The sequence below is a fragment of the Scyliorhinus torazame genome, chromosome 11, assembly GCF_047496885.1.
Source record: "Scyliorhinus torazame isolate Kashiwa2021f chromosome 11, sScyTor2.1, whole genome shotgun sequence".
In the NCBI taxonomy this organism is placed as follows: Eukaryota; Metazoa; Chordata; class Chondrichthyes; order Carcharhiniformes; family Scyliorhinidae; genus Scyliorhinus; species Scyliorhinus torazame.
The window spans coordinates 8090508-8114047 of NC_092717.1; the positions used below are offsets into that span (position 1 = coordinate 8090508).

At 49.3% G+C, this 23540-nt stretch overlaps 1 protein-coding gene across 5 annotated transcripts in view; it reads left to right on the top strand.

Annotated features, from left to right (window-relative positions):
• col14a1a (collagen, type XIV, alpha 1a) overlaps positions 1-23540 on the top strand; it is a 260160-nt gene that overhangs the window by 219894 nt on the left and 16726 nt on the right. For all 5 annotated transcript variants that reach the window (XM_072466912.1, XM_072466913.1, XM_072466910.1 and 2 more), the window contains exons 42-43: positions 8777-8848; positions 20538-20573. In XM_072466912.1, the coding sequence (XP_072323013.1) occupies positions 8777-8848; positions 20538-20573 (108 nt within the window). The remainder of the gene's footprint in view (positions 1-8776; positions 8849-20537; positions 20574-23540) is intronic.

Genomic DNA, 23540 nt, shown 5'->3' on the forward strand with positions numbered 1-23540 from the left:
AAAAACCCATCCGGTTCACAAATATCCTCCAGGGAAGGAAATCTCGCGTCCTGACCCAGTCTGGCCAACATGTGACTCCGGACCCAGCCGACAAGGCCCGAATCCCGTGAAAGAAAAATCACGAGTTGTATTTTTGCATGAAGTTGATTCTGAGGGGGCTTTTGCAGGGTAGGTGTGAAGAGGCTGTTTCCCCTGACTGGAGAGTTCAGATCCAAGGGTCACAGCCTAAAAATGAGGGTCCAGCCACTTAGGACTGAGATGACAAAAAGTGTCTCCATTCAGAGGATTGAATCTTTGGAATTCTCTGCCCCTGGGAGCTTGGATGCTCAGTCCTTGAGTATACTGAAGACTGAGATCGATAAATATTTGGATTCTAAGGGATAGGACAGGAAGGTGGAATTGCGACCAAAGATCTGCTGTGAATAAAGACTGACCTTATTGAATGGCGGGATAGGTTTGAGGGGCTGAGTGGCCAACTCCTGCTCTTATTTCCTGCGTTAATAATGTTACCTTCCTGTTGCGAGGTCTTGCTCTCACAGCCCAGAGTGCACGCCCGGGGTAGTCTGTTAACGTATTCTGAAGCTTTTCCAAAACTACAAGACGTATGCTACAAATCACGGCATTGCATTTGCGGTTACCTTAATTTGGGGCCAAAAGTCTTTGAACTTAACCCTTTCAAGGACTGGTCAGTTTCCACAATAATATCATATTTTACTGCGATGAAGCAGAGATCCCCATGAATTGTATGGAACAACAAAATTTGCAACAATACTTTTTCGCTGATATACACTGTGTTAGAAATCAGAGGTGGCCCCTCGTGCCTGCTCTGTCACTCAGTGAGATCCACCAGAACTCCACCTTCCTGCGCTATCCCCATATCCCTGAGCTTATCCTGTCTGAGAAATTGCAACTCTTTGGACTGGAGGATTCTAAAGATTCACAACCCTCTGAGGGGGGAAACGTCTCCCCATCTCAATCCTAAATGCCCAACCCCTTATCCTGATACCCCAGCCAGGGGAGACATTTTCTTAGCATCTACCTGTTGGCATATTACAGCACGACCTTGTCAAGCCCCTTAGAATTTTATGTTTCAATTAAATTTCCTCTTTTCTACATTCCAAGAAATATATGTCTAGTCTTCTCCCCTCATCCCAGGAACCAGCCGAGTGAATCATGGCAGTAGCAGCACCTAAGACTGTTCACCATGTTGCACCTGTGCTTCACCTTGCTGCCAGGCTGAGCTCTATGTCGCTCGGAAAGAGCCACTGCTGAACGTGGTGTGTGTGTGACTGGTATAAAAGCACCAATTGCCTTATTTAGGGTTTGGAAAACACAATGTGGGCGGGATTCTCCCATCGCGCGGCTAAGTGTTGATGCCGGTGTAAAAACGGGAATGTTTTACTCCGCCGCCAACAGGCCCTTTGCCGCCCGATTCTCTGGGCCACAGGGGGCCAGCTTGGTGCTGGAGCGGCCCACACCATTCCAGCTGCTGACCGCGGCATCAACTGGGCGCCGTGGGGTCCGCACATGCGCAGTGGCTCCCTTCTCTGCACCGGCCCCGACGCCAAATGGCGTAGGGCTACAGGGGCCAGCGTGGAAGAAAGGAGGCCTCCAGCCCGAGAGCCCGGCCCAACGATTGGTGGGCCCCGATCGCCGGCCAGGCCACAATGGAGGCCTGCCTGGGGTCCCCCCCCCCCCCCGCCGCACAGGCCGCTCCCGGACCCTCCCACGCCGAGGTCCCGCCGGCTCAGAGCAGGTTAGAATGGCGCCGGCAGGACTCGGGTTTTTTGTCACGGCCGCTCAGCCCATCCGGGCCGGAGAATCGGTACGCGGCCCCCAGCCGTCGTCGCGCCGGCCACGCTGGCCCCAATGGTGCTGATTCTCCCCTTTGCGTCGGGGCGGCGTGTTGCAATTCGCGCGGCCCCCCGCAGATTCTCCGACCTGTCGCGGGGTCGGAGAATCACGCCCTCTGTCTTTCATCTATTATTTCTAGGTGCGTGTAAACGGATATACATGAATGGAAAGCTTGAGGACATCGGAGCTCCAGAGCTGCATGTCTACATTCTGCTCCAGGCCAAAGTGAAACTGAGGCTGGATGACATGACACACTTACCTTAGAGTGATGGCATGCTGCTCTCCCTTCAAGGCATATTGCAACACTACCTTGTCAAATCCTTTTGAATTACTTATGTTTTGATTAGATTTCCTCTTATTCTCCTAAACTCCGCGAAATATAGGCCTAGTCTACTCAATCTCTCTTCTTATCCCAGGAACCAGCCTAGTGAACCTCCATTGCACTTCCTCTTGGACACATATGTCCATCCTTCACTAAACAAACCAAAATTGCACATACAAGGCAGGTGCTGCCAATACTCTTCTCGCTTAGCACTTTGGCCTTTACCATTCCAAATATCTTCAGAAAATTGGAATTAATAAGCCCCCCCCTCGGTATTCTGGGATGTACAAACATTTTTTAAAAAAATATGTTTATTCAAAGTTTTTCCAACAAAAATTTTCAACCAGTTAACCCCCCCCCCCCCCCCCCCCCACCCCCGTAATAGAAAAGAAAAAGACAAAAGAGCAAAACAACACATAAACATAGCAAGCAAACATAGTACAGAACTTATACAATGGGTTCCTCCCGCACATATTAACCCTCCCCTATGTTTGTACAAATACTACCTGGGGAAAAAACCCTCCCCCACCCACCCAAATATCCCCCCCCCCCCCCGAAAGAAATCCCCCCTCCCCTCCCCCCCCCCCCCCTCCCTGGGTTGCTGCTGCTGCTGACCGAGCTCCTTCCAACGCTCTGCGAGGTAGTCAAGGAACGGTTGCCACCGCCTGAAGAACCCCTGCGCAGACCCTCTCAAGGCAAACTTTATCCGCTCCAGCTTGATGAACCCTGCCATGTCATTGATCCAGGCTTCCACACTGGGGGGCTTCGCGTCCTTCCATAATAGCAAGATCCTCCGCCGGGCTACCAGGGACGCAAAGGCCAGAATGCCGGCCTCTTTCGCCTCCTGCACTCCCGGCTCGTCCGCCACCCCAAATAATGCCAGCCCCCAACTTAGTTTGACCTGGACTTTCACCACCTTGGACATAGTCCTCGCAAAACCCCTCCAGAACCCTTCCAGTGCCGGGCACGACCAAAGCATGTGGACGAGATTCGCCGGGCTTCCCGAGCACCTCCCACATCTGCCCTCCACCCCAAAGAACCTACTCAGTCTCGCCCCTGTCATGTGCGCTCTGTGAACAACCTTAAACTGTATCAGGCTGAGCCTGGCACATGAGGAAGAAGAATTAACCCTACTCGGGGCATCTGCCCATAGACCCTCTTCAATCTCCTCCCCCAACTCCTCCTCCCACTTTCCCTTCAGCTCCTCTACCAAAGCCTCCCCCTCTTCTTTCATCTCCTGATATATCGCCGAAACCTTGCCCCCCCCTGACCCATGGGATGTACAAACATGTGAACTTGTCAACTTTCCTCTTTTCCTGGAAAACTATTTAATGGATTCTTTTTCAAACATCTATCACAGTGTGGACCCCTATGGGGGATCTTGGAATCCCACTTTCACTTCTACTCTGTTTTATAAAAAACAATGGATTTATTGTCCATAAATGGACTTGAGCCTCTGTTCACCAGTGTCAATCTAAAGGTAGCAGCCCTGTGTGTAACACAACGATAAGAGGCCTCAATAACACGATCGGCTGAAGACTTGCCTATTGGATGAAAATCAGACACTCTTTCACATTTGAGAAATTTATTCAATTGTTGATTAAAAACGTGGTGGAACAAGTGTAGGAAATTATTTAGAAATTCTATTGAAAAGCACAATGAAACCACTTTAATGTAACATTTTATGGATTAGGTGCCAAATAGCTAATATGTCTTAATGTGGCACATTAGAAATGAATATGTAACTCTGGGAATGATGCCGACAATCCCCGTCACTCATTCTAATAACGAGATTTTGGATGTTTAATGTTCTTTTCCAACATTCGCCATCATTGAGCCTCCTCACTGCTGCTGTCGCCAGTGACTGCATGAACTCACATTTCATCGTCAGCTTCCTAACCGAATGTAGCGTTACCTAATCCAGTGAGAGCTAAATACTGATAATCTCAGTGTCATACATGCCTGGAGCCCACATCTCCCAGGCACGAGCCATCACGGTTGTGATGTCTTGCGTGCCACCGATCCCATTTTAGACCATATCGGCCAAAGCTGAAATGTCGCCTCCCAGGGGAGTCTTTACATTTTCCCATGCAGCTTTTGTCTAATACCTGCTACACGACAGGAGCTGTGCCTCGCGCCTCTTGGATTTGAGAAACTACCCTCTGGAGAGTGCAGCCGTGAAATTGGTCTTGAGCATTTATATCCGGGTTATAGTTGTAGGTTTCAGTATCAGAGTCCTGACAGAATTCAAATACCAGACGACAGGTTATGGAGCAGATGTAAATCCGTTTCCCAAAGCCCAAGAGGCCACGACTGCCCCTGACTGTAATAGTGAAATGTCCGTCAAAATCAGCAATAATGTAACAAATTATGTATGAAATTATGAGGGGCATAGTTCGAGTAGACAAGAAGAAACCTTTCCCCTTGATGGAGGGGGTCAATGACCAGGGGGCATAGATTTAAGGTAAGGCGCAGGAGGTTTAGAGGGGATGTTCACCGAGAGGGGGGTGGGAGTCTGGAACTCGCTGCCTGAAAGGGTGGTGGAGGCGGAGACCCTCAGAACATTTAAGAAGTATTTAGATGTGCACTTGAGATGCCAAGGCAGACACGGCTATGGACCAAGTGCTGGGAACTGGGATTTGAATACTTAGGTGGTTGTTATGACCGGGGCAGATGCGCTGGACCGAAGGGCCTTTTTGCTGTTGACCTCTATTACTCGAAACAGTTTAAAATTCTTGTTCAGCCTGGCACCCTGCTCAACCTGGCTAAATGTAAGTACGTAAGCGAGCTGAATTCATCCGCTTGCAATGTAATGTGTATCTAATGACAAAACATGGAGGATCTCTGATAGACCTTGCCTGGTGATGGCAGCTGATCATCTCTGAATAATAGTGAAAATAATCAAAGCTGCTCATTGTGGGTGTTTTATGTTATTTATATTTTTAAAATTTAAACTTTAGAGAATCCTAGATTGTTACAGCTGAGAAGGAGGCCATTCGGGCTATCGTCAATGTGCCAACTCTTAGTCCCAGTCCCTCTGTGCTTTCACCATAGTCTTGCAAATTTTTCCCCTTCAGATATATATCCAATTCTCTCTTGGAAGGTTCTATTGAATCTGTTTCCACTACTCTTTCAGGCAGTGTAAGGCAGTGTACTTAGAATTGATGTGTACCAAAACATTTCATCAGTAATAGAGTCATTGGGCACAGAAGGAGGTAATTTGCCCCATCGAGTCGGTGCTAGCTCTCTGTACAGCACGCCATCAGCCCTACTCCACTCTTCTATCTAATTCCCCCGTAACCCTGCAAGTTTATCTCCCGCAAGTGCCCATCCAATTTCCTTTCAAAATCATTGATCGGCTCCACAGGTAGGGAATACTTGAAAAATGCAGAATGTTTTCTGTAAAGTCACTAGGAAGCTCACTGTAATTTAAACAACTTACCAAGCTTCAGGAGTTACATACAGTCATATACAGAAGGCTAATCTTAACAGAGTTGGACCCAGAATGATAACCCATCTTTCCCTCTAGGACACTGACAGACATTGACAGACATGCTGTGTATTTGGAAACTTTTTTTGCTCTTATTCAGTTTCCTACTAATTGTAGTTGTTGTCCTTTTTTATTTTAAAATACTGGGGGTGTAGAAAAGGACTCTTACGCTGTTAGTAGAAGCTTTGGGTCACTCTTAAGTTAACTGTGACAGCCAGGTCAAGTTACAATTAATAATGCGGGTTAGCTTTAAGCTGCATGAACTGGCCATGACTGACGACAATCACATTTGAAGACTTCAGGCAACTTGGACACTTCTTCAGCCAAGTTGCCACAGTCATAATCACCATCTGCATCCTTTCCGCCAATATCTCCTTCCAGGCTATCATTGAGGTTATCTGTGATATCGGTCAAGCAGCCACCCCAAGCTGTATCAAACTGATGCATGAGTCAGCTTGGCCAGCATGTTCATCTGCTTTCCTCATATATAGTTAACTCAGAACTCCAATACTTGCTTGGGGCAGGTCTTTTCCGAGTGAGAGTCCAACACTCTACACAGCAGCACGGTAGCATTGTGGTTAACACAATTGCTTCACAGCTCCAGGTTCCAGGTTCGATTCCGGCTTGGGCACTGTCTGTGTGGAGTCTGCACATCCTCCCCGTGTGTGCGTGGGTTTCCTCCGGGTGCTCCGGTTTCCTCCCACAGTCCAAAGATGTGCAGGTTGGGTGGATTGGCCACGCTAAATTGCCCTTAGTGTCCAAAATTGCCCTTAGTGTTGGGTGGGGTTACTGGGTTATGGGGATAGGGTGGAGGTGCTGACCTTGAGTATGGTGCTCTTTCCACGAGCCAGTGCAGACTCGATGGGCCGAATGGCCTCCTTCTGCATTGTAAATTCTATGAAAAATTGTTTTGAATCGTGGCTGCTGAAAAATAGCAGGCAATATTGACGTGGAACTTTACCCGCCTTCCGAGTTAACTGAAGTTTAATAAAACACCGATTTCAAATATTACAAATTCCACCAAAGACAATTCTTATTTTTACTTAATTGGAAACAGAATCTTTGACAAATGAATGCCTTTATTCAAAGATATTTAAGTTAAGGATGTGAAGGAATTAGAGAGGGTGTAGAAATACTTTACAAGAATGGTTACAGGAATCAGGGACTTCAGCTACGTGAACAGAATCACAGAATCTCAGAATTGGTAAGGCACGAAAGGAGGCCATTCGGCCCATCATATCTACACCAGCTCTCCCAAATGGCATTGTGACTTTGTGCCACCTCCCTGTAACCCTGCACAGTTTCTATTCAAATAATTATCTAACGCCGTCTTGACTGCCTCGATTGAACCTGCCTCCACCACACTCCCAGGCAGTATGAAAAAGCTTGTCTCACATTTGTATTTTTTTTGCAAATCGCTTTAAATCAGTTTCCTCCTGTTCTTGATTCTTTTACCAGCGGGATCTGTTTCTTCCGATCTACTCTGCCCAGCCCCCCCTCATGGTTTTGAACATGAGATTGGAGAAGCCGGGGGTCTTTTCCTTGAGAGGAGATTTGATGGCGGTGTTCAAAACGGTGAGGGTTCTGGACCGAGTCGACGGGGAGAACCTGCCCCCACTGGCGGAAGGGTCCAGAACCAGGGGACGCCGATTTAAAGCGATTGGCAATAGAACAGGAGGCAAAACGAGAAAAAGCCTTTTTATTCAGCGAGTGACTAGGAATCTGCTGAGAGTGTGGCGGAGGCAGAATAAATTGTGATACTAGCCGAGGTGTACTTGCGGCGAACAGGAAGGCACACAATGGGCAAATGGCCTCCACCTGCGCTGTAACCATTCTATGATTGCTAATGTTTTGGGAAATGTAGCTATTTTAACCTACCAACAAAAATATAAACGATTTTATGGCTGGTGATTTTAGTCTGTTTCTTCCAGCTTTTCCAGAATGTTGATATTTAGATACATTAAGTCCTAAACCGTATTAGTTACTGGCAAATTATTCCACAGTACTTGAATGAGATGCTCCATGTTCAGTAACCTGCTTTGCATGTGTTTGTTTGTTTGTTTATTTGATATGAGCATGTTCAATAGATCGTTTCTTATCGTAGCTGTTTAATAGTTCACGTCTTTCTCTCTCTACGTAACGTATCTTGTTATTTGCTGATAGTTGACTCACTGCAGGTCAGTGATTTCTTGCTTTGCGATTGAAAACCACCTCGTCTGTTTTCACTTATAACCACCTTCCCATCCAAGCTGCCTGAATAAAGAATGGGCCGGTCAACAGCTGGCAGATCTCTTCTGTAAATATTAAATATTGATGTCTGCTCACTTCCTTGACAATTGTGTCTTTTAGTCCCCACTCTGCCATCACAGTAAAGTGTATCGGAGCGTTAAAGGCACCGGGCAGTGTGAGCGGTAGTTATATTTGAGGAGGACACCCACAATATCCAGCACTATCACCCCTATCAAAAATATTTATCAGTCAACTCTTTTGGAATTGTTGACAATCATCAGTTAAACTGCCAGCTATTAAAGTATGTGTTGACTTTGAGTAAGTGTATCCTTCACACCTTGTTTAATTATAGAATACACTTCACCGTCACTGACATTGTAGCTGTGAGATAATATTTTTAGATTATCAAAATCCTAAATCCCACCCCTACAGAATCCCGTATAAAATACACCCCTTTCCACGTATAAATACCACCAGTGGTTCCACACTGGAAGTGATATTCATGATGTGCATTTCTGACCTAAAAACAAAGATTAATTTATACTTAAGAGCAGAACACTTGTGATATAAGTGTTGTTTGTTTGAGTTTACGCACGTTTTCACATGGTGGAAAATTTGTGCTTTGTAACGAACAACGTAAATTCTAAACAAACATAATAGTTAAGTACCCGAGTGAAGTTGTTGATGCAGTTCACTATGAAAGCATTCATTCCCCATGCTATTATTTTTATTAGGTTAAACGCTCATTTCCTGCCCCCCCAGTCAGTCGCCCAGTTTGGACGCAGGGGCCTTTATATTCACTGTTCCTGTCCGAACGCAGTTATGTATGTGGCTCGTGCATCTGTGCTGGGAATTTACTTTGTTATTGAATGGCTTCACAGGGAAGTCCAGGAATCCCAGGTTCTCCCGGAGCGACAGGCAGCACAGGACCCCACGGCGATATCGGAGCTACTGTAAGTCACACAATAACAGACTGCATTTTTTTTTTTTTTATTAAATATTTTATTGAAAATTTTTGGTCAACCAACACAGTACATTGTGCATCCTTTACACAATATTATAACAACACAAATAACAATGACCTATTTTATAAACAAAAAATGAATAAATAATAAATAACAAAAATGAAAACTAGCCCTAATTGGCAACTGCCTTGTCACAAGTAACACTCTCCAAAAATATAATTTAACAGTCCAATATATAATTATCTGTAGCAACGACCTATACATACTATACAGTATATATTAACAACCCTGAGAGTCCTTCTGGTTCCTCCTCCCCCCCCCCCCTCCCCGCCCCCCCACCCACCCACCGCCCCCCGATCCTGGGCTGCTGCTGCTGCCTTCTTTTTCCCATTCCGTCTATCTTTCTGCGAGGTATTCGACGAACGGTTGCCACCGCCTGGTGAACCCTTGAGCCGACCCCCTTAGGACGAACTTAATCCGCTCTAGCTTTATAAACCCCGCCATGTCATTTATCCAGGTCTCCACCCTCGGGGGCTTGGCTTCTTTCCACATTAGCAATATCCTGCGCCGGGCTACTAGGGACGCAAAGGCCAAAACATCGGCCTCTCTCGCCTCCTGCACTCCCGGCTCTTGTGCAACCCCAAATATAGCCAACCCCCAGCTTGGTTCGACCCGGACTCCTACTACTTTTGAAAGCACCTTTGTCACCCCCATCCAAAACCCCTGTAGTGCCGGGCATGACCAAAACATATGGGTATGATTCGCTGGGCTTCTCGAGCACCTCGCACACCTATCCTCCACCCCAAAAAATTTACTGAGCCGTGCTCCAGTCATATGCGCCCTGTGCAATACCTTAAACTGAATCAGGCTTAGCCTGGCACACGAGGACGACGAGTTTACCCTGCTTAGGGCATCTGCCCACAGCCCCTCCTCGATCTCCTCCCCCAGCTCTTCTTCCCATTTCCCTTTTAGTTCATCTACCATAGTCTCCCCTTCGTCCCTCATTTCCCTATATATATCTGACACCTTACCATCCCTCACCCATGTCTTTGAGATCACTCTGTCCTGCACCTCTTGTGTCGGGAGCTGCGGGAATTCCCTCACCTGTTGCCTCGCAAAAGCCCTCAGTTGCATATACCTGAATGCATTCCCTTGGGGCAACCCATATTTCTCGGTCAGCGCTCCCAGACTCGCGAACTTCCCATCCACAAACAGATCTTTCAGTTGCGTTATTCCTGCTCTTTGCCACATTCCATATCCCCCATCCATTCCCCCCGGGGCAAACCTATGGTTGTTTCTTATCGGGGACCCCCCCAAGGCTCCAGTCTTTCCCCTATGCCGTCTCCACTGTCCCCAAATCTTCAGTGTAGCCACCACCACCGGGCTTGTGGTGTAGTTCCTCGGTGAGAACGGCAATGGGGCTGTCACCATAGCCTGTAGGCTAGTCCCCCTACAGGACGCCCTCTCTAATCTCTTCCACGCCGCTCCCTCCTCCTCTCCCATCCACTTACTCACCATTGAAATATTAGCGGCCCAATAATACTCACTTAGGCTCGGTAGTGCCAGCCCCCCCCTATCCCTGCTACGCTGTAAGAATCCCTTCCTCACTCTCGGGGTCTTCCCGGCCCACACAAAACCCATGATGCTCTTTTCAATCCTTTTAAAAAAAGCCTTCGTGATCACCACCGGGAGGCACTGAAACACAAAGAGGAATCTCGGGAGGACCACCATCTTAACCGCCTGCACCCTCCCTGCCATTGACAGGGATACCATATCCCATCTCTTGAAATCCTCCTCCATCTGTTCCACCAACCGCGTTAAATTTAACCTATGCAATGTGCCCCAATTCTTAGCTATCTGGATCCCCAGGTAACGAAAGTCCCTTGTTACCTTCCTCAACGGTAGGTCCTCTATTTCTCTACTCTGCTCCCCTGGATGCCCCACAAACAACTCACTTTTCCCCAAGTTCAATTTATACCCTGAAAAATCCCCAAACTCCCCAAGTATCCGCATTATTTCTGGCATCCCCTCCGCCGGGTCCGCCACGTATAGTAGCAAATCGTCCGCATACAAAGATACCCGGTGCTCTTCTCCTCCCCTAAGTACTCCCCTCCACTTCTTGGAACCCCTCAACGCTATCGCCAGGGGCTCAATCGCCAGTGCAAACAATAATGGGGACAGAGGGCATCCCTGCCTTGTCCCTCTATGGAGCCGAAAATATGCAGATCCCCGTCCATTCGTGACCACGCTCGCCACTGGGGCCCTATACAACAGCTGCACCCATCTAACATACCCCTCTCCAAAACCAAATCTCCTCAACACCTCCCACAAATAATCCCACTCCACTCTATCAAATGCTTTCTCGGCATCCATCGCCACTACTATCTCCGTTTCTCCCTCTGGTGGGGCCATCATCATTACCCCTAACAACCTCCGTATATTCGTGTTCAGCTGTCTCCCCTTCACAAACCCAGTTTGGTCCTCGTGGACCACCCCCGGGACACATTCCTCTATTCTCATTGCCATTACCTTGGCCAGGACCTTGGCATCTACATTTAGGAGGGAAATAGGTCTATAGGACCCGCATTGTAGCGGGTCCTTTTCCTTCTTTAAGAGAAGCGATATCGTTGCTTCAGACATAGTCGGGGGCAGTTGTCCCCTTTCCTTTGCCTCATTAAAGGTCCTCGTCAGTACCGGGGCGAGCAAGTCCACATATTTTCCATAGAATTCGACTGGGAATCCATCCGGTCCCGGGGCCTTTCCCGCCTGCATGCTCCTAATTCCTTTCACCACTTCTTCTACCTCGATCTGTGCTCCCAGTCCCACCCTTTCCTGCTCTTCCACCTTGGGAAATTCCAGCCGATCCAAGAAGCCCATCATTCTCTCCCTCCCATCCGGGGGTTGAGCTTCATATAATTTTTTATAAAATGTCTTGAACACTCCATTCACTCTCTCCGCTCCCCGCTCCATCTCTCCTTCCTCATCCCTCACTCCCCCTATTTCCCTCGCTGCTCCCCTTTTCCTCAATTGGTGTGCCAGCAACCTGCTCGCCTTCTCCCCATATTCGTACTGTACACCCTGTGTCTTCCTCCATTGTGCCTCTGCAGTGCCTGTAGTCAGCAAGTCAAATTCTACATGTAGCCTTTGCCTTTCCCTGTACAGTCCCTCCTCCGGTGCTTCCGCATATTGTCTGTCCACCCTCAAAAGTTCTTGCAGCAACCGCTCCCGTTCCTTACTCTCCTGCTTCCCTTTATGTGCCCTTATTGATATCAGCTCCCCTCTAACCACCGCCTTCAACGCCTTCCAGACCACTCCCACCTGGACCTCCCCATTATCATTGAGTTCCAAGTACTTTTCAATACATCCCCTCACCCTTAGACACACCCCCTCATCCGCCATTAGTCCCATGTCCATTCTCCAGGGTGGGCGCCCTCCTGTTTCCTCCCCTATCTCCAAGTCCACCCAGTGTGGAGCGTGATCCGAAATGGCTATAGCCGTATACTCCGTTCCCCTCACCTTCGGGATCAATGCCCTACCCAGCACAAAAAAGTCTATTCGCGAGTAGACTTTATGGACATAGGAGAAAAACGAGAACTCCTTACTCCTAGGTCTGCTAAATCTCCACGGGTCTACACCTCCCATCTGCTCCATAAAATCTTTAAGTACCTTGGCTGCTGCCGGCCTCCTTCCAGTCCTGGACTTCGACCTATCCAGCCCTGGTTCCAACACCGTATTAAAATCTCCCCCCATTATCAGCTTTCCCATCTCTAGGTCCGGAATGCGTCCTAGCATCCGCCTCATAAAATTGGCATCATCCCAGTTCGGGGCATATACGTTTACCAAAACCACCGTCTCCCCCTGTAGTTTGCCACTCACCATCACGTATCTGCCCCCGTTATCCGCCACTATAGTCTTTGCCTCGAACATTACCCGCTTCCCCACTAATATAGCCACCCCCCTGTTTTTCGCATCTAGCCCCGAATGGAACACCTGCCCCACCCATCCTTTGCGTAGCCTAACCTGGTCTATCAGTTTCAGGTGCGTTTCCTGTAACATAACCACATCTGCCTTAAGTTTCTTAAGGTGTGCGAGTACCCGTGCTCTCTTTATCGGCCCGTTCAGCCCTCTCACGTTCCACGTGATCAGCCGAGTTGGGGGGCTTCCTACCCCCCCCCCCCCCCCCTTGTCGATTAGCCATCACCTTTTTCCAGCTCCTCACCCGGTTCCCACGCAGCTGTATCTCCCCCAGGCGGTGCCCCCCCGCCCATCCTCTCCCATACCAGCTCCCCCCTCTCCCCAGCAGCAGCAACCCAGTAATTCCCCGCTCCCACCCCCCCCCCCGCTAGATCCCCCACTAGCGTAATTACTCCCCCCATGTTGCTCCCAGAAGTCAGCAAACTCTGGCTGACCTCGGCTTCCCCCCGTGACCTTGGCTCGCACCGTGCGACGCCCCCTCCTTCCTGCTTCTCTATTCCCGCCATGATTATCATTGCGCGGGAACCAAGCCCGCGCTTCTCCCTTGGCCCCGCCCCCAATGGCCAACGCCCCATCTCCTCCACCTCCCCTCCTCCCCCATCACCACCTGTGGGAGAGAGAAAAGTTACCACATCGCAGGATTAGTACATAAAACCCCTCTTTGCCCCCCACATTCGCCCCACCACTTTGTTCGAACGTTCTTTTTAATAACCCGCTCATACCAGTTTTTCTTCCACAATAAAAGTCCACGCTTCATCCGCCGTCTCAAAGTAGTGGTGCCTCCCTCGATATGTGACCCACAGTCTTGCCGGTTGCAGCATTCCAAATTTTATCTTCTTTTTATGAAGCACCGCCTTGGCCCGATTAAAGCTCGCCCTCCTTCTCGCCACCTCCGCACTCCAGTCTTGATAAACGCGGATCACCGCGTTCTCCCATTTACTGCTCCGAGTTTTCTTCGCCCATCTAAGGACCATTTCTCTATCCTTAAAACGGAGGAATCTCACCACTATGGCTCTGGGAATTTCTCCTGCTCTCGGTCCTCGCGCCATCACTCGGTATGCTCCCTCCACCTCCAACGGACCCGCCGGGGCCTCCGCTCCCATTAACGAGTGCAGCATCGTGCTCACATATGCCCCGACGTCCGCTCCCTCCACACCTTCAGGAAGACCAAGAATCCTCAGGTTGTTCCTCCTTGCGTTGTTTTCCAGTGCCTCCAACCTTTCCACACATCGTTTCTGATGTGCCTCCTGCGTCTCCGTCTTCACCACCAGGCCCTGTATATCGTCCTCATTCTCGGCTGCCTTTGCCTTCACGACCCGAAGCTCCCGCTCCTGGGTCTTTTGTTCCTCCTTTAGCCCTTCGATCGCCTGTAGTATCGGGGCCAACAGCTCTTTCTTCATTTCCTTTTTGATCTCTTCCACACAGCATTTCAAGAACTCTTGTTGTTCAGGGCCCCATGTTAAACTGCCACCTTCCGACGCCATCTTGGTTTTTGCTTGCCTTCCTTGCCGCTGTTCTAAAGGATCCACTGCAATCTGGCCACTCTCTCCTCCTTTTTCCATCTGTATCCAGGGGGGATTCCCTCCTGGTTTACCGCACAGTGTTTTTAGCCGTCAAAATTGCCGTTGGGGCTCCTATCAAGAGCCCAAAAGTCCGTTTCACAGGGAGCTGCCGAAACGTGCGACTCAGCTGGTCATCGCCGCACCCGGAAGTCAACAGACTGCATTTGACGACGAGACAGAGAATTGTTTAATTGCAAAAACCTGGCAGCGATTTTGACTCTTATTTCACTGGTGACCATTTATTGTGGGAACATGTCCCTAATTTCAGGTCAGCCTTTGAATATTGAGTGTGGCAGAACGTTTGTAATGACCAGGCATCCTGGAGGTTTGGCCACCCATGGTTCAGAAGTTGGAGGAGTTAATGAGTCGAGTGGCTGAATCTTTGGAATACCCCCGGACTTGTATCCGCTATGACTCCGATGAAAGACACCTTCTTCTCGGCAAACGTTTCCTGGCGGCCGTTCATGTGACCCTGAATTGAGGAAACAACTGAAATTAGCGAATGGAATGACTGCTCTGGTTTTTTTGCCTGTTGCAAAGTGATTTTCTCGTCTGACCATCATCCACCGTCTTCGTGGGGCGGCACGGCGGCGCAGTGGGTTAGCCCTGCTGCCTCACGGCGCCGAGGTCCCAGGTTCGATCCCGGCCCTGGGTCACTGTCCGTGTGGAGTTTGCACATTCTCCCCGTGTTTGCGTGGGTTTTGCCCCCACAACCCAAAGATGTGCAGGCTAGGTGGATTGGCCACGCTAAATTGCCCCTTAATTGGAAAAAATGAATTGGGCACACTAAATTTAAAAAAAAAAAATCCACAGTCTTCATCTGATCGTTGGGACGCCTTGTTGCCGTGGTGATTTGCTATTTCAGAGCTGACCACCAAAGGTCTCAGATCAGCTTCCGGGTGTCTCCATTAATCTTCTTGCTTTCTACCTTCTGTCGAGGTTCTTAGTTTCCGGCCAGCTGCTGCTGTGAATGGTGTATTTGGGATGGAAAGCTTGGCCCGAGCAGTGTGTTGATGCAGCAGCTCATTGGAGAAAAAGGGGGAGAAACCCGGGCTGGAGGTCTGGAAACTCACTGGGACGTGATGGAGAAGCACTGCAACACTGCCGCTTGTCGGTTCTGCTGCTGAATACTGCGTTTCTCTGTGGCCCAGGAATCGCTGCACAGAGACCGCCATCCTGGAGCTAACCACTGCCACGTGGGCAGAGTCAGGGGAGCTTCCGGCCCCTCTAACTGGGTGGCTCCTGGTGCTGACCCGCCTCCCATTCGCTGCATTGCGCTCTGTCAGATGGAAAGAACCATGAGTGACACTGACCGCCTCATTCACAGCCTCGAGAAAACACGATGGCCATTCTGGAAACAATCTCATCTTGGCACAGCTGGTTTCGGTCCAGGCTGCAGATGGGCAGAATGGTTGGAACACACGCAGATAAACGAAACCAACATCTGATCACTGACCCAACAACAGAGGTTCCGGGCTCCAATCTCCCTCCAAGATGGTGGACACCAAACCCACACAGGCCATGGACAATGCTCCAGCCACCTGCTCCAGAAGTGGAAGATGAGGGACAAGCTGTAGTGTGACAGCGGCCATGAGTCCCAGACCATCGGACACGTCACGTCAACCTGCACCAATAAAATCTGCTGTAGGAGGCACCTCATTCTCCACCCGGAATCTCAGGAGGCTGTTGAATGGAGAGCCAAACTAGACATCCTAGTATAAACTTTGCCAGTGATATGAAAGTAGCAATACTGGACAGTGAACAAGCCACTGGTCTGTTTCAAAAGGCAATGAATGTACATCTGAACATATGAATTAGGAGTAGGCCACTCGACCTGTTTAATGTTAGAAGATCATGGCTGACCTAATTGTAACCTCAGCATCATATACTCACTTACCCCGAGAACCTATCACCCCCCCCCCCCCCCGGCTTCCTTATCAAGAATCTATCCACCTCTGCCTTTAAAATAATCAAAGATTCTGCTTCTACTGCCTTTTCAGGAAGAGAGTTCCAGAGGTTCGCAATCCCCTGAGGAAAAAAATTCTCCTCATCTCCATTTTAAATGGCCGACCCGTTATTTTTAAAGCGTGACACATAATTCTAGATTCTTCCACAAGAGGAAACACATCCACCCCACAGAAGTCTGAGAACACGCACGAACGAACAGACTCAAAAACAGCTTCTTCCCCACTGTCACCAGACTCCTAAATGACCCTCTTATGGACTGACCTGATTAACACTACACCCTATATGCTTCATCCGATGCCGGTGTTATGTAGTTACATTGTGTACCTTGTGTTGCCCTATTATGTATTTTCTTTTATTCCCTTTTCTTCGCATGTACTTAATGATCTGTTGAGCTGCTCGCAGAAAAATACTTTTCACTGTACCTCGGTACACGTGACAATAAACAAATCCAATCCAATCTTACTCTTCTGAACTCCAACAAATACAGGCCTGACCTGTGCAACCTTTCCTCATAAGACAACCCGCTCCTTCCAGGTATTAGTCTGGTAAACCTTCTGTGAACTGCTTCCAATGTATTTACATCTCTCCTTAAATAAGGTGACCGATACTGTGCACAGTACTCCAGATGTGGGGCGGGACTCTTTGGTTTAAAACTCAGCGCTCCCGCCAGCGGAGAATCGGGACTATGTCCCGCTGGCTCCTGGAGCATCACCGAGGTGGGATTCCCAGACCTTTACTAGGCTAAATTATGGACGGCGGAGAGCGCGCTAGTGCCCTGAATTTACCAATCTCGGATTGCCATTTTGAATGGGCGCCCCGTTCTCAGTGGCCAGGAACAGGCCTCCACCCTCCCCCCCCCCCCCCCCCCCCCCCAATATTGACCCGCCCCTGCCTCGCTGGCAAGGGAGCCACCCACAACCCATCAAGAAGGGCATTCTCCCACCCACCAAGGGAATAATGGGTCACCCCCACACCACGCATGCACAAGGGTGACCCAGGCCTCCTACAGGCCCCTCCTTTACTCTACCCAGGCCTCCCCTTCAGGCCTCCACCCCCCCCCCTCCCCCGGCACTGCCAATGGTGCACTGCCCCCTCTCACCATGGCATTGACACCCTGACAGTGAGAGCCTGGCCTGGAGCGCTGGATCCCGAGGGGGGATCATGGGAATCAGCCCATTGCTCATGTGCCCCTCTGACACTGTCAGGCTGCAGAGGGAAGGTCCCCTAAGGATCCTGGGGGTTAGGTGGGCTTTGACTGTGGGTAAGGGGTTGACCCTGGGGCCTTCCCCCAGGATGGGGGTGCTGTGTCTGGACTGCCCCTTCCAGCCCTGGGCGACCCGAAGATCACTCTTGGCATGGGGATGGTGATCCCAGGCAGCCCTCTGGTCCAAATCATCATTCTTGTCTGACCTATCTACACTTTTTAAATTGCTGTTTTTTGAAGTGTCATTCCTCGAAAGCCCATAACACTTGAGAAAGTGTTTTATGTGGTTAGAAAAGGGGAAGTGAATGCTCATAGCATTTTTGAAGTGGCCAGCAACTGCCAATCAGAACAAAGATGTTTGCAAACATTGTGGGTTAGGATCAATGGAGGGTACTGCCGATGCATTCAAGCATGAAGGGCAAGATAAACAAAAAAGATCCTGCCTGCTGTGTTTATATCATTAAGCTGTCAATCAAAGGCTAGTTAAAGGTACTGCACTGTGAAATTGAATGAATTCAAAGCATTTCAAAGAATCTCAGGGGATTTCAAAGCCTTTCCAGTGTTGTGGGTTTTCTAGGACGCCTCAGACTCTTCAATAATCAGCAGTTTTAAAAGCATAGCGGCCGAGGGTACAGATGCGAGGAAAGGAAAAGTCTTCCTGGATTGAATCTTGATTCTCCACCCAATCTCAGCTGCAGGGAGCAGAGAATCCCCCTCCACCCCGGGGTCTCACCAATGCCCTATGTAACTGAAGCATAACCTCACTACTTTGGCAAAAGCAAAATACTGTGGATGCTGGAAACCTGAAATACAAACAGAAAACGCTGGCTGACCTGGCAGCATCTGTGGAGAGAGAAACAGAAGTAACGATTCGAGACAATAGGACTCTTCCTCAGAGCTCCGTTAACCCTGTTTCTGTCTCCGTAGATGCTGCCAGACCTGCTGGGGTTTTTTCCCAGCATTTTCAGTTTTTACACCGTATTATTGTAATCAATTCCCTCGTAATAAATTATAACATTCTATTAGCTTTCCTAATTGCTTGCTCCACCTGCAAACGAACCTTCTGTGATTCATTCACCAAGACGCCCAAATCCCTCTACACCCCTGAGCTCTGCAATTCCTCACCATTTATATTTTTGCCCATTCACCTCACCCATGTCCCTTTGTAGCCTCCTTACGTCCTCCTCACAACATACTTTCCTCCCTATCTTTGTGTTAACAGCAACTTTAGCCACCGTCCCTTCATCCAAATCATTTATATAAATTGTAAAGTGCTGCGGGCCCCAGCACCGATCGCTGTGTCACACCACTCGTCACGCCCTGCCAACTAGAAAAAGATTCATTTCGGCCAACTCTCTGTTTGCTGTGAGTTAGCTAACTCTGAGTTGTGCGCAGCGAAGCCACATCAAAAACTAAACGAATAAACACTTCCCCAGTTAATTACGGTTAACAAAATACTTGAAATTTCTGGCATTTCCAGCTTTCTCAATAGCCCCTGGCAACTCCTTGCAGATTTATTGTCACTCTGTTAATTGGGCTCTTGTATCGGGCAGACCATTCAGATATGTCACCTATTCAATTCAAACACTGAAATGTCTTTTCCCCTTCACAAAGGCACTGACTTTACAAAGATGCAAGTTTCCTGCGAGGCCGATCAGCAAAGGGTTTCTCAGCAAGCTTGGAGAGGCCGCCTTTCTTTCAGTTGTTGGCTCTGACTGGGACAGGTTAGGAAAATCCCCAGACTGAGTCTTTGGGGAGAATTTTAAACAGTCAAGACCATTGTTTGAGTAGTGCAGAGATTTACTGTTCGAAATCCGTTGGAATGGTCTCTCAGGAAACTCAGCAACTTATTGTCTGTCACTCATTCCCCATTATCCACGCTTCCTCTTCTCACAATGACTAGCAATGAGTTTCTATTTGAAAGAATACCCGCTACATCGATGCATCAGGTAACACAAGGCAACACAGACATCGAGCCATCAGAAAGTATGGGCTCAGTTTCTTCACTACTAACTTCATGGTGGGAGGGGCTGTTCTGAATCTTGTAATATGTGCTTCTAATTTTCCTCCTAATAATCAGGAGGTCTTGTGGCACAGTGGGTAATATCACTGCCTCTGAGCGAGACACTCTGGGTTCAGGTCCCACCCCAGGACTTGATGGTCAAGGACGGTGTATTCATGAAGTGGCCAAACAGATTGAGTATCAACCTGCAAATCCTTCCAACACGCCAATGGTAGGTGGTAAGAGCAGGAGAGGTTCCTGGTCAATGGAAAGAAAGAGCCTCTACTCTCACTATCCAAAGCTCCAGACCACACCACGCATGTAAATGTTGATGTAATCGCAGCAACTCGCACTCCCCGAGTGGAGTACATCCCACCCACTAATGTTCCTGGACGAGCTCTTTTCAAACTGGTTAATTCTGATTGGTTGATCTGTTAATATTGCATCGCCACTTTGTTGGTGCCTTGCTACGGAGCATTTGTGAACTTGGACATTGATGCTGACGGATGTTTAGATTCACTAGGGTTTTAGATTACAATCTGCCCAGGGTAACCTGCAGCGGCGACAAAATAAAGAGACGCAGCTACTGACCAAATATCCAAGTGGAGATGCTCCTACTACGTGGATGGGTCCAACTGAAATAGGGACAATCCAGAACACTTACAGAATTTCAAACAGAAAGTACTTCAACAATTACAAAGTCTGCCAAAAGGAAGTGTAGACTGACTGATTAAAATTATTTGCAGATATTCCATTGCCAGTTATATTCCCCATTTGGTGCATTTCAGAAGAAGGTAGATGGGAGAGATGAATAGAAGGCCATGTTGATGGGGTGAGATGAAGAGAGTTGGGAAGAAGCTTGTGTGAAGCATAAAACACCAGCATGGAGCAGCTGGGCCGAACGGCCTGTCTCTAACCTCTGTATCATTCCACACCAACCGATATCACTGTTCATTTTTGTTACAGGGCACAACCGGTCAGAAGGGAGAGAGAGGTCTGAGGGTAAGTTCTTCAAGACTAATTTTAAGTAATATATTATTCTAATCGTGCAAATGTTAGCAGAGCCAGCTGTTTAAACAGCTTTACTTCCATGACACATTGCTTTGTAGAATGCAGTATTCGACAAGCAGTGCGTAAACATCGATTAACACCTAAGGCAGCAAAGTCAGAAGTTTGAAAACTGATGTGACAAAATGTTTTACAATGTTAGTACCATTTTATTGCTAAAAGTAGACATATTGTTGAAGCTTTCCGTCCTGCACCCATCAGAACAATCACGACAATACCAGTGTCGGGGGAACAAAAATTTTATGCTGGATAAGAATAGAGTGCTGATTGGTTGGCAAGTGGAATCTGATTGGTAGAGGTGTTGCTATGGTGAATGCACCAATTAATGGTGTCTGACATTTAACTGCCAAGTAGTGTTTGAAATTTTAAACCGGCAGCTTGACCCTGACTGGTCAAGGCACTGTCCTGAGGAATGAACCAGTTAATGGCTGTCACTTATTTTGATTAGCTGAAACAGACACAATGGGCGCGATTCTCCACTCCCGCGTCGAAGTGGCCGCGCCGTCATGAACGCCGTCGAGGTTCACGACGGCGCGAAAGGGCCCCGATCCTGACCGATTCAGGCCCTGACAATGGGCCAGGATCGGGGCCGCGTCATCTACACGCGCCAGGCCTTGTCGCCCGCATAAAGGCGGCGCCGCATAGATGACGCGGCCAGCGCCGCATAACGGGCGTCATCCGCGCATGCGTGGTTGCCGTCCTCTCTAAGTCCGCCCCGCAAGAAGGTGGCGGACGGATCTTGCGGGGCCGCGGAAGGAAGGAGGTCCTCCTTCAGAGAGGATGGCCCGACGATCGGTGGGCACCGATCGCGGGCCACCCCATGTTTGAGGTACCCCCCGGCGCAGGATCCCCCCCCGCCCCCCCCCCCCGCCCCCCCCCCCCCCCCGCAGGCCGCCCCCCCCAGCGTTCACGCACCGCTCACGACGGCAGCGACCAGGTGTGGACGGCGCTGGGGGGAACCCGCCGTTTTGGCCTGGCCACTCGGCCCATCCGGGCCTGAGAATAGCGGGGGTGCCGGAGAATCGCCATTTTGGGTGTCTCCGGCGATTCTCCGGCCTGCGGCCCGCGAAACTCGACCGGGCCGTTCCCGCCGCTTGGGAGAATCACGGGAGGGCGTCGGACCGGCGTCCTGGGAAATCTTGGCGGCCCAGGCGATTCTCCCAATCGCCGCGGGAGTGGAGAATCGCGAATCGTGCCCAATGTTCTTTCTGTCTGCAAAGAACAGATTATCAACCCGAAAATCCTTTCAACACACAGATTCCTGGTCAACCATGTGATGGAGTGTTGGAGCCTCTACCATCACTATCCATAGCTCCAGAGTACAACATCCTGAAGCCTGTAGGGAAAGGACCTGACCTGAGTTCCTGAAATGGAGGGTGGAGCTGGTAAAACCCAGACAAATGGATATTCAGTCCTTTGCAAATTTCTCGATAGGTGTAAAAATCCAAACCAGAAAAAAACTCCTCACTCTCTCTGCACCTCCCCACCCTCTCTGCACCTCCCCACCCCACACTCATTGCAGCAGTTATCTTCCTCCCTCCCCAATACTTTCCCCTCTCCTACAAGCGTTCGGGTGGAGTGGGGTCCAGTGAAGTTAGGGGGGGTTTGTATTTGGGCACATTGATGGGATTCAATGCCCGGGGACTTGGTGGGGGCTGAAGTAAGAGAGTCTTAATTATGGAAGGGAGGAAGGGGGAAATGTTTAGACCGTGAGATTGGGGGGTGGGTGGGTGGAATATAGGCCCTAGAATGGCTAATTAATTGGGAACTGATGGAGATGTGGTGGGTACTCTTGGGCTTATGTTAACTTGCGGAATTAATTTTTTTTGGATTAGATGGAAAGAACTGAGTAAATTCTGGTATTGAGTGGTCGATTTCTTTGTATTTTTCAATGGAGGTCTTGAACACACTGAATAGGTTTAAGCATCTTTTGCCTTTTGATGTCATAGATGGCAAGGCCCTGCTGATTGATGGTGGCACAGTGGTTAGCACTGCTGCCTCACAGCGCCAGGGTCCCGGGTTTGATTCCGACCTCGGGTGACTGTCTGTGTGGAGTTGACATGTTCTTCCCGTGCCTGCGTTGGTTTTCTCTGGGTGCTCCGGTTTCCTCCCACAGTCCAAAGGTGTGCAGGTTAGGTGGATTGACCATGATCAATTGCCCCTTAGTGTCGAAAGGTTAGGTGGGGGTTACTGGGATAGGGTGGGGAAGTGGGCATAGGTAGGGTGCTCTTTCAGAGGGTCGGTGTAGACTCGATGGGCCGAATGGCTCCCTCCTGCACTGTAGGAATTCTATGCTTGTTACAGTCTATGTTACCACATCGATTGTGTGAACTCTAACACACCCACCCGCTTTAAACATTGCAAGGAAGTGTAATATTAAATGTTGCCAATTATTCTTCTGGTAAGACTGCAACTGGCGTTGACAGAATTCCTTTGTGACCATCCAGTGCCGTCTCCTGGCCACATGGAGATTAATAACAGGGCTTCACTCCAGCAGAAGTTTGAAAAAAATTCTTCTTCACAAAACATTTTCAAAAGAGTTTTCAAAAGAGCTACTGGATGAAGCAGTGGTTGCTGTTTCTGGAGATTCTCATCCTTCGGGCTCTGTAATAACCTGCACGGGGCGAAGTTGATTGTTTTCCCCGTGTGGCTCGAGGAGTACGAGCTCCTTCCCCAACTACACGGCTGACAACCGTGTTGTATAAAAGTGTTGGCACCGTGGCTCTGGCACCCTGGCAGTCCCACCTGGATGCCGGCCTGGCACTGCCAGGGTGCCCAGGTCACACTGCCAGGCTGGCAGGGGCACCGCCGAGGGCATTTTGCCCTCATCTGGGATTGGGCCCAGGGCTGCCCTACCCACCATGTGGTGGGGAGTGGGAGGGCTTGAGGTCTCCCAACAGG